The following is a 12,408-nucleotide window of genomic DNA, read 5'->3' as shown; positions in this document are numbered from 1 at the left end:
TTATTCCCCTGCGGACTGGCCCATGACTGGTCAACGTATGCTTATAATGATCTCAAAGGATGGACTTACGAGGTTTACCCTCATGGCGGACATGCGGACGCCCATTAAGCGCGTTATCAACATCATGATAACTGAGGTCGGGGCGATGAACGCCCTGCAATCTATGCAGAAAATAAATCGGACATCATGGGATCACGTTGAAGCCCCGACTAGTAAAGTCCCTTGATACAGAGCTAGTCTCGCTCCGGCGACGTTTGTGGCCTTCTAGGAGTCTACATCTTGCGCGAATCCCGAGCGTGCTTGACGCTTGCGGAGGAGAAGGTCGAAACGTGGGTTGCTAGAGAGCCCAACGAGTTCGGCTCTTGAGCTGAGACGTCGGCGTGACCTTTTTCTCACGATCTCATGTTGAACTTCAACATAACGCGTGACGCGGAAGACTTGCGATTTCCCATCGGACCTCACCATCCTCCGTTCTCTCTCAGAACAAGCAAGACATTGCGAGTCTATAAGCGGCGATGCATTGAAATCAAGGGTATTATCAGTATACAGATTGAGAAGCCTTTGGGTGATGAGCACGAGCGTGAAATAAGTCACGAACAAGGAAAATGCGAGGAAGATGAAGGGGGATGGCAATGAAGTTGTATATACGTGCAAGACAAACAACGAGATTAGGAACGGTCCAACTGAGATCCCAGGTAACCGGTGGTATCGATAGAAGAGCAGCGACTACTAATGCGCATAATCACGAAACAAAAAAGAACGATGACCAACACCCGCACGTAGCTAAGGGGGCCGAGCAGTCCACAGTCCAGGCGGTAGAGCAAGCAGCAAAACATGTCGACGAACAAGACGGGGGCGAGGACGATCCGGGATTTGCAGCCGGTGACGAGAACGGCCGCTCAGCTGATGGTGGGCACGCTAAACCCGAACTCTGGAGAGACTGGATCGAAGATGAGCTTCACAAGTCGCGATATCCGGCGTCCGGCACGTACGTCGTCCATTGACACCCGTCTCAGCGGTTCCCGGCCGCGACGCAAATCCTGACGTGTTCGAGTCGAAGCCGCCGCTCGAGTGCGGCGGGTCGTACGGCGCGTTCGCTCCGTTCTGGTACGTCCCCGGATTCGGCGTGTAGCCGCCGCTCGAGCCCGGAGGGTGGTAGCCGTCCGCGTACGTCCCGTGCGACTCGTAGCCGTGACTGGAGTGCGGCGGATCGTAGCTCGCGGCGCTTGATGGCGGGTGCGTCGGGTAGCCACCGTTCGCCGGGTACGTCGTCGAGCTGTCGTAGCCGTTGGGGGTGTACGGCCCGCTCGAGTTCGGCGTGCTGTGCGACGGCGTGTACGCGCTGCCACTCCCCACCGTCTGGGCGCCCTGGTTAAAACCCGCACTGGACGTGGGCGGTGTGTTGTCCAGTGGGTTATAGGCAAAATCCGGCTGGGCCATGTCCTGACCGCCGCTCGGCGCGTTGAAGGCGAAGTTGTCGCCCGCGCTCCCGTAGGAATAGTCGCCGCGCGAAGGCACGTGCAGACCGTCCATACGAGACATCGACGACAAGGGCTCGATGCGCGAGAAGCTGTCAAGACGCCCTGTCGAGGATATGCGCGGCGGCTGTAATTGCGACCGCGACTCCATCGAGCGCACCGGCGGCGGGAGGTCCATCATGGCGCCGCGCGTGGCAGCAGGCAGAGACGGGAGCTGGATCATGCCACGCCTCGAGTCCTCGTACTGGTCCATCGGCGCAGGGCTAGTGGACGGACGCTGCGTATCGTACATCGGGCTGTTCGACGCGCGGTCGTACGAGCCTGTCGACGGTCGCTGGACGTCCGTGTACGGCGTGGGATACGGGTGCATGGCGTGGCTGTGGCTGCGCTGTCGACGTTCCCTCGAGTGCGAGGGACTTTCTGGCGACAGACGGCGCTGCGAGGAGCCCGGCCTGGAGCTGTAACCGGAGATGCTCGAGATACTTGTCAGGGAGGACGATGTCATGCCGTATCCGGTGGGAGGCCGAGAATCAGTCGACATGCTTGCAGGCGCCGACGTGTGTTGATCCATAGGGAAATAAGAGGTGTTAATGGTCGGATTGGGACGCGACGCCGGGTAGGAGGGGTTCAGGAGGGATGATAGGGATGATGATGTTGAGTTGTACGACTGACTCCATGGCGCCGCAGATGGACTATCGTAGTACTGAGACGACGGATAGATGGGCGAGTGGTCCGCCGGCTGAATGTACGATGATTGGGGCACCGTCAGCGGTGGGAGATGGTTTCCGCGGTACGGGGAATCCCATGAGCCGTTCGGATTGGGGTGGAAGGAGCCAGGGGAGGAAAAGCCACGGGGCCTGCCGTGCAACGGCTTTTGAGGCAGCATGGAAAGCGCGGGTGGTGCGGGGCCCATGCCCATCGCGGAGCGCGGCGGGGGGATACTGTGCAGCTCCTGCTGGTCGCGCTTTCGCGGCTTGGGGAGACGGGGAGGAACGCGTCTCTTGAAGTTGGCCACCACCTCCGGCGGGGAGTGGCGATTGAGGGTGGGGTGGGACCATGTGGAGGCGTCGGGGTCGTCGATGGCGGGGTCGACGTTGCGCAGATTGACCTTGCGCATGAAGCCATAGATCTGCAGAGCCAGTCAGACAAAGTGAAGAAGACGAGAAGCGCGGAGCGGGAACGCACGTTGAGTTGCCGAGAGAAGCTCGCGAAGCGCGACTGACGGTAAATGGAGGGAAGGACGTGCAGGGCCAGCTGCTCCGGACGCTCGACGATGATGTGCTCGCCGGCGTCGTCCCAGCGAATCATGTGGTGATTCTCTGGGCGCTCGAGGAGGCTGGGACGCGTCAGCGGGGGACGGGGAGGACGGCGGCGGCGGGGACGCACGCATAGAGCTTGGTGAGGAAGGTCGCCTGGGGCTTCGCGCCCTCCTTGAGATCCTTCGGGCGGTCGTTGTTCTCTTCTGAGGTTGCGGACATGGGGGGCGCAGAGGAGGGCGGGTAGAGATCACCCATGGCGTGCGCAAAGGGAGTCTATAAGAGGGCCCGAGGACTGAACCCAAATGGCAGGATTGATGGGACGCTCGGCGGCAGAAACTGAAATCGCCAGTATGCTATCACGGATTTAACCAATGGGGATAGCCCTCATCTACAGATCCTCCGTCGGCCCACGGCGCCTCGGCCAGATACACCTAAATATAGCCAAGCAAGGACCCCAGCCCACTCCTTCGCCCATGTGCCCCCGCGAGCACGCGTCCGCACCCAGCCCCGCACCCAGCTCAGAGCCCGCACCCAGCTCGAGAGCTCTGGCCGGGCTCTGCTGCACGTCGCGCTCCCCGTGACACGTTTTGCACGTAGCAGTTCTCGGGCAGCCTAGCGCGCTAGCCCTCCCACGTCACATCAGCCAGCCGCTAGCTGCTTTCGCCCACCCTAACGCACTCTCGTACCCTCCCTCTATTCATTCTCGCAGCCGTTCGCACGCACCCACGCCGGACACCCTGCAATGCAGAGCGCGTATATCCCGGAACCACGCTTATCGTTCCCGTACTCCCCCTCCGAATCTTCCAACTGACAACTGTGTCGCCAACGTGCGGGCCGCCTCTCGTCCTCGATCCCGGCGGTTGCGGCACGCACACTCTGCTCTACTCGCGTCCTTCTGCTCGTCCGTAAGCCACGGCTCGACGTTGCCAGCTGCTACCGCCTCGTCCATGAACCGGGGATTCACCTGCTCCTGTAGCGCGACACCGTCGGTCACCCGCCAGCAAAATACTGATTTCTCTCGGAATCGCCGCTCCCGACAATAGAAAAAATGACGACTCCCTCCTACCGCTTTCGGTGAGTCACCTAACTCCAGCGGGACTTGCCTCTCGCGTCACTCGTCTCCCCGCGCGCACTTCCACCCTCCATATCAGCCAATCCATGCGTTCCTGTGATGCTAACTGCCTGCACAAGCTCTCCAGCTCAGCATCATTGCGGTCCAGCACCCTCAATCCGCCTGAGCCCAGGGTACTGCCTCTACACCGCCGCTGGTCATCAGACAGCGTGATCTGCGCTGTTCGTCTGATTGCGTTTTCTCGTCTCCGCATTCCGGGCCCGTACATGTCCTACTCGAGCCCTCTGCGTCCTGGGGCGTGGCTAACTCGGGACTACCGAGGATGCAGCGCTGTGAGAGCCCGCGTGATCCTGCAGCCGCCCCTTTCCCCGGATCGATGCTGCATCCTCTGGCGGCCCTCCAGCGGGCCTCGGCGGCCAGCCCCAGTCTCGCCGTCACATGCGTCCCGCTCAGTTATCCGTCCGCTCTGTTCTGCGTCCGGTGGCAACATAATTTCCCTGCACGTCATCCCCGCCTGCGATTATGTACGTGAGTAGATCCCCATGTTTACCTCGTTCAAGGGCTATACTTTTTCCTTCTTCCCTGGCCACAATCAATTTATCCATATTTTGTGGCCCGCGTCTCCCATCGGCACGCCGTCAAAAAAATTCGACGGATAGGTCGTGAAGGCGACGGGTTACCCGCTTCCTCCTCAACGTACGACGACGACGACAAGAAGGCGCACCTTCCTAGTACCCAAGGTAGGAAAGGTGCAAGACGCAGATCGTGTCTCGGCAATAGTACAACACGCGCCCCGATCCTGCCAGTTGTAGCGGAATTTTCTTGTGCGGTACCCCAACATGTAGCCGCTCTGCCAACGCTCTGTAGCCTCGGAGCGTAATGATACGATACTCCCCCCAACCAGCCGTCGACAGTTTCCTTTTCCGAGAACGTACGTTTCAACTGGACGGCTCGTTTCACTCCAGCTGCTGGTCTCGCTTCGCTCTGGCGTATTTCGGGGCCGAGAAATATGGGTGAAGTCGTGCCTCAAAGTCTGCTCATGCGTTCATATTTTTTTCTGACAGACTACATAGGCTGCGGGGTTCTCGAAGTCGAAGACTTTGTGAGCAAGGTACGTGGAGCGCACAAATGACGCCTATCTTCCTTCCTCTCCACTCCTGAATTGTACACGGACGGCTCCAAGACCCTTCACCTTTCAGTGGTGATCCTACGCGCATGCAACCGTCGACATTCGCTGTTTGGCGGCTATGTGTCCTGCTCAACCATCTGCCCCGTCTTCGGCGACCCGCTTTTTCGCCCCCGGACCACAACTGCCTCGCACGACCGTTCGCGACGCCGCCGCCTCCCTGCGTCGCGACAAGCTTACCTCTCCTCCCGCGAGCACACACAGAGGCGCTCCATACACTCCCCCACCTGAGACAGCCATTGCATGTCCTCATGACGCACCCGACGCTTCCGCCCCCGCCGTGCGCCCTCTCGCCCTGGCGGACGCCCTCAGCGCGCTTCTCTTCCAGCGCTTCGACGTGTATTGCCGGGCTTCCCGCGAGACTTTGCGGCCTCGGGCTTTAGGCAGCGTCAGCTTCGTGGGGCGTCAGACAAGCTCTGTTCCTTGACAGGTCGATCTCGGGAGCGGCAGCGCCTACGTTTGATGTATACGCCACCTTTGCGAGGGTACGTACAGCGCGTTCCTGCACTGCGCGCCTCGCTTTGTGGCGTCGCGCGAATTTAGTGGGTGCCAGCAGGCATTTTCTGCCAGCACGTAGGCGCGCGCCTGCCCCGTCTGCTCATCCGGAGGTCCTCAAAGGCCATCCCCAGCACATCACTGTTATTCGGTTCTTTTACGAGTACGTGTGCAATAACAAGGGTACTTCCGCTCATCAGCAAATCCCGGGGCTCGCGCCGTTGTCGATTGACATGATGCGGGTGTTGGATGCAGCCAGTGGCAGCAGCGCGCTGATCCAGTGCGCCGCCACACAAGTCGGATCGCACGCGTCCTACACGCTTTCTGCGCCTGTCCTGCGGGCCGCGAGCCCACCCTCGGGGGCGGCCGACCTATCGATGGCCCCCGCCAGCCAGTCGCGGGCGCCGCAGAGGCGTGCTCAGCCTCCCCAAATCCCACCACCCCCTCTCTCCCAAGCGCCGCAGGGTGCTCGGCGCGGACGATAGAGTAGCACGATCGATATGAAAGGCGCCCCGGGGCGTATACATAGCAGTCGTGAGGAAAACAAGCCATGAGTCAACCCTAGCGTTATCGTCCGGAATCGCGTTCACAGGCGAAGGGCGTACGCGTTCAACTCGTACGGCGAGACACGCGCCGCGTTCCCCACATATTGTGGCGCGCCGACGCGTGGCAAGATAAGCGTGACCGTCGACGATCTGAAGTAATCCTATATTCCTTCTTTTTGTGATTGCCCTGATATTCCTGGTTCTTCGAGGCCGGTCCCTATGATGTGACTGACAATATACTGTTCCAAAAAGGACGTCGCTTTGCGGGCGCGAGTCCTCGAGAAGACTGAAGGCTGGCCATCCTCGCGAATTTCTGGCCCCCGGAAGCAAACGCGTCGAAAGTCAGATGTCCATATTTCTGCCCAAATGGGCATAAATGAGCCTTTTGATCCGTTCTGTGAAGAGGAAATTCAATTCCTCGTTTATTTCACCGGGGTGATGGACTCCCGACACCGCTCTCGTGGCCGGTCTACTCGACAATGATGCTGGCTTATGCGTACGCTGGTCAGCGGGCACCCTCCCTGTGCTCATCTAGACACAGTTTCTTCGGGCTTTTGCTTTTTTACTGGGAGTTGTGGGGGCGGACAAGCGGGACGGACGCCTTACGACCGCACGGTCTCTCACGGAGGGTTTCCCGGAGGTTAGCTCGTAGCGGAAGCTTTTGGTGGAAAACCAATCTGGGACCAATTTTCGGAGTCGGGGGCGGAAAGGGGGGCGGGAGAGCGACAGTCGTTGCGGTGCGAGATCGTTGGCGCTTGGTGGATCGCCACGCCAACAGCCACCACAACCGCGCACCTCGTGTCATCGCAACGAGCGGATTATCGGCGCTGTCGACCTTTGTTCATCACTTGCGCAAGAGACTGGGGCCTGCGCCCTCACCGCACATCATCCACCCATCGGCTGCATGTTCAGAGGCCGGAATGACGGACGTGGTCAGGAGACTGCGTCCGTCGTTTATCCCTTCATGCGAGACAGCGTCTTGGCCAGCGCATGATCACTGACGGGCAACTCTCCTCGCTCGTGTCCTGTTAAACGCGACGTGGGAGGGGGCGCTTGTCTCTGCCCAGCGCGCCTACGCGCTCCTACCTGGGGTGCAATAAACCTGCGGGGGACGCCTGGACCGCATGGTGAAAAAACATTATCCTAGCGTATTTCGACCCTCGTGAGTCGTCTGCCATCGCCCGCTCACAAGCTGACGCCTTATCAACGTGCTCCGCTGCAGGGACTTGCATGACTAGGCCCTCCACCAACCGTACACCCGCACGTCCAGATTGCCCAATGTTCTGTTCCTCAGAGCCCGGGACGACCGCACGAGTGGAGTGCACATTACTACCTGGCGTGAACGCGGGACCGGGAGGATGGTCACCCCGCCCCCGCTGAGGGTCCTCGCAGACGACACTGGACTCAAAATTCGAGGGCATTCGTCTTCGCTGTAAGTTCAACTATCAGGTGACCGCTCCCTGACCGCTGCAGTGCATCTGCCGCCGGCACGCCAAAGTACCGCCCCAGCCCACGGCGATGAGACGGTGGACCCCGTCCGCGTCCCGCGGGGTACGATGACGAGCGCTGCAGGGTCGTGGCGAGACCGGAGTCAACGGGCGTCTTCTCTTTATCGAGGAAGGCTTCCGTCATTGTCCTAGAGAGGAAACGCTTTTCTGACCGTCGCTGCTTCTGAGCTTCTCCATTAACGGGACCCCGACGGGGTGCTTAAGCCTATTTTGCGTATTCCTTGTCTCCTACCGTCGACTATCACTGTGTCGTAGTCCGCTGCGCGCGTTTGGGCGCAGTTAAGCTAGGCGCCAACGACTCCTGCAACCTCGGAGACCCTTTGTCGACCCTTGGTAGATTTTTCTTGCTGGAAAGCCTAGTTTCGCGGAAGATGCAGGAAGCCGGTCCGCAAGCAAGCTTATTACGGGCGCACCCTAGGCCTTTCCCTCGGTAGGCGATCTGCGTGGGTTTCCCCATCTCCCCGCTACCCTGGTCCACCTGTGGCGTAACTCAAGCGCAAGTCCGTCGTATCGCACGCGTGTACTCTGCTCTATCGCGATTACGACCTCCTCCTCAAGCTACAAGCGCGGGCCTCCGCTCATTCCTGTCGCAACGACGGTCCCAATGGCTCAGAATCGGAGAAGGTGAATCAAGAAGAGGGAGAAGAGGAGAAGAGGTGCGCCACACTTGAAGGGCTCCCAGGTTCTGAAGTAACTCCTGCTTCCTCTACCCAGCTTACGGCACACTCAATACCAATCCCTGGCCTTATCCCGAGCTGCCCGTTCCCCCGTTGTCAACAAGTCGTCAATGCAGCCCCCCACCCGCTGATCGATAGCATCAGCGACCGGGCCAGCACTCGCCATCTGTGCTCATTCGCGCTTACGTGCATGGGAGCCCGTGTCCAGTCCAGGGTTCCGATACCCCCTCCTTTGTTCTGACGACGCGGACATGATCCTGAACATATCGTACGTATACCCTCCCTTCGGTCCATCGGATGGGCCGACTCTCGTCATTGGGGTGCGCCACAATCCATGTTCGCGGAGTTTTGCAGGCAGAGTACTGCCGTAGCATGTTTGTCAAGATGCGAAAGCTGCATGCGTGACTCACGGCAACCATCGATGTGCTGGCGGGGTGCGGGAGGCCGCTTTTCAGTCGCCTCAAAGTACGGGAAGGGTCTGGGAAGGGACGGAGCTGCGATGGTCGAGAATCAACCTAGCCCTTTCAAGAACAAGGCCTTCCGAATTGGGTAGCTGGACATGAAACAAGTATCGTCGGCTTCTTCTGTCAACGTCGACGCAACGTCCGATGATGCACGTCCGGAATTCTGAGCTTCTAGCCCGACAACACATAATGAAAAGATTCGATCCGGACAACAAGGAGCGCGTCCCATTTGGGGCTAATGCTAGCTGCCATAAAGTTCAGCTTTTTCTATTGCTAGCGCGAACCGGACCTTCTGGTTTACATGAGGAAGACTAAGACGGCTGTTGGCATGGTTGACAAGTAGCAGGCGAGCGCTGTCGCCCACGTCAACCCCAGCGGGGAGTTTGTCAAGCGCCACAATAGAGTTGCTGTCCGGCGACCTTGGCTTCGCGCCAATCCTTCTTTCACGGCTTCAACAGGGCTTTATGCACACTCACACCCGGCCAAATCCTGTCAGTCATCGTATGCACATTGATACGGTATCCCGAAGCCAAAGCGAAAAAGAAAGTCCCCAGACTGTGATCATACACTGCAAGATGCCCTAAGTAACATGCTGGGAGTACTAGGTAATGGATATGTCCATGCGGGTACGAGGTGCATGTCCATGGATGGATGAGAGATGAGAGAGATAGCGAGCGAGCGTGACTAGATGGAGTGAGACGACGGTGAGATGCGAACGAGTGGGAGGTAAGGACAGTGGAAAGTGAGATCCAGAAACCGAGACAGGCGGGAGCGAGGGAGGAGGGAAGGGGAGGGCGGAGTGGAAAGGGTGTGGCGAGTACTATGGGATAGCAGGGCTACTGTAGGGCATGCGGGATGGGGGGATGTATGCTGTGCAATAATCATGAGTCTGGGCGGCTGCGGGATAACTCCCATGTACCCAGCGGACGACGATAGGCGGCAAGAATATGTATAAAGAAACGGGAAGCAAAGTCCGGTTAATAAATACCGAGAGCGATGATGAATATTTGGGAAGGAGGCGCGTATGATGGATGTATACCAGAAAAGGTAGGCGCTTAAGGTAGGTGCGGAGGGGGAGGGGCTAGCCGCGTCCTATGCGGGCGGGCGCAACGCATGAGACAGGCGAAGACGAAGGTGCTTTCGACAGGGAATGTACAGATTTACAACAGGTCATTATCCTGTGCGTTTCGTTCGATGAGTCCGAGGGTGGGCCGGGTTAATGAGTCCGAGGGGAAGCTCAATCGACGAGTCCGGGAGGCGGCTCGTTCGATGAGGCCGAGGGTTATTCGCTGGCTGGAAAAAGACGACATGGAACGGACGTGGACGCTGCGTTGCCATCGCAAGGGGTCACGAGGTTATCGCGAGGGGACGGCGTCGTTATCATGGCGGTCATGAGCAACAACATCGCCAAGCATGGACTAGGCATGCCTCGCGGGTGCGGCGAAAGTTGAAGATGAGTGAGGCTCAAACGAGCGTCCCACTGCGCACCTCCGACATCTCGCGCTCCGCGCCCGGGGCGACGCCAACGTCGACATCATCTTCGTCCGTGTCATCCAGGAAGCCGACCCGTTCCTCCGCGTCCCGCGCGGGGCCTCGTTGGCGGCGGCTTCGCCAGCGGTTGCCTGCAAATCCCTTCGGGTGAGCGCTACCTCCCTAAACTCAGCGACACCATGGACTCACGACACATCCCCTCCTCCTCCTCCCCATCCAACTCCTCATCCACCGCCCGCCTCGCCACAACGCTCAAATACACGAAAATCCCAAGGCAGAGCGCAATCCCCCCAAACGTCCACAACCGCGCGACATGGTCAGCCTCGGCTTCATCGGGCGGGAGCGTCCCGTCGACGACGTTCGAAGCATGGTGCGAAAAGGAGTGTATGCGACCGCCGACCCATGTGTAGAGTGCGATCTTGAAGAGGGAGATCGCGGTCGCCCAGAAGTAGACGGGGAGGGTGACCTGAGAAGGCGTGTGTTAGCAAGGTATTGGGATGGGGTAAGGTGGGAGAGGGACAAGCGAAAGGGCTAGAGCCGACAGCCGTACAGCCGCGAGAAGGATTATCTCACCTTACTAGCCGCCAAGAGGCAGTTCATGACATTGTACGGATAAGGCGCGAGGCGGATGAGGAAGAGCAAGCGCGGGCGCTTCTCAATGGCACGGACGACCTGAAGGCAGTGCTGGTCAGCAGATGTCCGCACCAGAGGCTTCGCATACGGATACTGACCCTGCGTATAGTCCCACTCGAGCCGAGCCACAGGACGATGGGCCGCTGAAGACAGACTGTAGAGTCATATTAGCTTCCCAGATGAACACCACGGTCGAGAACTACGGCACTCACGCAGATACCGACTCGCCCCAAACACGGTCATCGCGCCAGACAGCGCAGCCGCATACGCGATCACGAAACCGGGCGTAGGGCCGAAAGTGTACCCGGAGAGGACGGTGAAGGTGGAGTAGAGCGGGATGGGCGCTAGAGGATGGATGCGTGAGTACCAAGGCTGTGGCTTATCGAGGGGGATACAATGATTTTATCGAGCGAGGTCGTTATAGTGCCGATACTCACGGATCGTCGTCAGGAAAATGAGGGAGAACATGACGACCTTGCCGTAGTCGCCCTCTTCTTGCAAGTAGTGCGCAAGGTCATCGAGACGGGCGAATACTTCGTCCTGCAGGACGGGGCGGTGAGTCTCAGGGAAGGGGAGAGATACCCGTAGAACGGACCTTCCAGAACGCTATTGCGCAGATGAATGCAAGGGTGGTTGCGAGGTAGAGAATGAGGGGAAGCCAAGGCTGTACACCATATCAGCAATCAATTCAAGAAACATGAGGGTCTGGAGACTCACTCTCAATCGAGTGAACAATGGGGAGTACTGTTGCTGATTGGGCGGCGGCGGGTAGCAAGCTGTGGCGTCGCGGGTCAGGATCATGATTCTCCAAAGCAATAGATGATCATGACGCACTGGGAGACCCATGCGCAGACCCATGCGCATTGAATTCGGCGCCCATTGCGCGACTGGTCTGCTGACGGCCCGACTGGGACGCCCGGGGGATCGAAGGAGCAAGCTCGGAGGCCTCTTTCGTAGACAATGACGAGTAGGACTGCGAGCGCGTCTTCGATATCGATCGCCGCGACTTGGACAGCGAGCGGCGCGTGGGCGAGGTCGGGCTGCAGGAGGGCGAAAAGTCGTCGAGCGGCATCGACTTTTCGTTCCAGGCGGCATCGGTGTCGGTAACAATGAGCGTGGGTTTATTGACGGCGCTACCGGACCGCGCGGGCGAGGAGGCAGAGCTGGGGCGCGACGGTGCCTTGCCATGCGCCACGTCATTTGGCGAGAGGGCCCTGCCACCGGCGGCGTTGGAGGACAGGCCGCGGGAGGCGGAGTGCGCGTGGGCCGTACGACTTGATGATGGTGACGACGACGTGGACGGATACGCGGACTGCGAGGAGCCAAGGACCAGGGGCCGCGGCGGCGAGCTGCTAGTGGACGGGGTCTGGTCGAACTGGACGTAGCGCCATGGCGATTGAGATGGCGTATGTGGAGGGGTGTCCGTCGCGACTGGTGCTGCGGGGGAGGTGGAGGTAAGGAGAAGGGGCGGGGCCGCGCGCGATGCGGGGCTGGACGACGCGCGAGCGTGCTTGGAGGGGTTCATGGTGGTGTGGTTGGTGGTGTCGACGATGCTGGATGAGCTGGGGTCCCAGATGCGGGATGTGGAGAGGGCAATCTA

At 59.5% G+C, this 12,408-nt stretch overlaps 4 protein-coding genes across 4 annotated transcripts; 2 read left to right on the top strand and 2 right to left on the bottom strand.

Annotated features, from left to right (window-relative positions):
• Window positions 1–495: 495 nt before the first annotated feature.
• SCHCODRAFT_02623538 (uncharacterized protein) lies at window positions 496–3,044 on the bottom strand. Its single transcript, XM_003036755.2, has 4 exons — window positions 2,865–3,044; window positions 2,664–2,814; window positions 993–2,607; window positions 496–940 (listed from the first exon to the last, which is right to left on the bottom strand). Exons 1-4 carry the CDS (start codon window positions 2,990–2,992, stop codon window positions 900–902), a joined length of 1,935 nt encoding a protein of 644 aa, XP_003036801.2. The 5' UTR covers window positions 2,993–3,044; the 3' UTR covers window positions 496–899.
• A 2,355-nt stretch (window positions 3,045–5,399) lies between these two features.
• SCHCODRAFT_02623531 (uncharacterized protein) lies at window positions 5,400–6,063 on the top strand. Its single transcript, XM_050345184.1, has one exon. It carries the CDS (start codon window positions 5,724–5,726, stop codon window positions 5,973–5,975), a length of 252 nt encoding a protein of 83 aa, XP_050200657.1. The 5' UTR covers window positions 5,400–5,723; the 3' UTR covers window positions 5,976–6,063.
• Window positions 6,064–6,444: 381 nt separating this feature from the next.
• Window positions 6,445–7,077, top strand: SCHCODRAFT_02267631 (uncharacterized protein). Its single transcript, XM_050342230.1, has one exon. The coding sequence runs from the start codon at window positions 6,515–6,517 to the stop codon at window positions 7,034–7,036; it is 522 nt and encodes a 173-aa protein (XP_050200656.1). The 5' UTR covers window positions 6,445–6,514; the 3' UTR covers window positions 7,037–7,077.
• A 3,071-nt stretch (window positions 7,078–10,148) lies between these two features.
• On the bottom strand, window positions 10,149–12,333 carry SCHCODRAFT_02700599 (uncharacterized protein; the record flags this gene model as incomplete). Its single annotated transcript, XM_003036754.2, has 9 exons — window positions 10,149–10,306; window positions 10,365–10,641; window positions 10,749–10,847; window positions 10,907–10,962; window positions 11,021–11,152; window positions 11,246–11,348; window positions 11,404–11,472; window positions 11,526–11,584; window positions 11,643–12,333. 9 exons carry the CDS (start codon window positions 12,331–12,333, stop codon window positions 10,149–10,151), a joined length of 1,644 nt encoding a protein of 547 aa, XP_003036800.1.
• Window positions 12,334–12,408: the final 75 nt, after the last annotated feature.

Source organism: Schizophyllum commune, assembly GCF_000143185.2.
Source record: "Schizophyllum commune H4-8 unplaced genomic scaffold SCHCOscaffold_5, whole genome shotgun sequence".
NCBI lineage: Eukaryota > Fungi > Basidiomycota > Agaricomycetes > Agaricales > Schizophyllaceae > Schizophyllum > Schizophyllum commune.
Note: the sequence above shows the minus strand (reverse complement) of the source record. Positions and strands in the feature narration are given on the sequence as shown.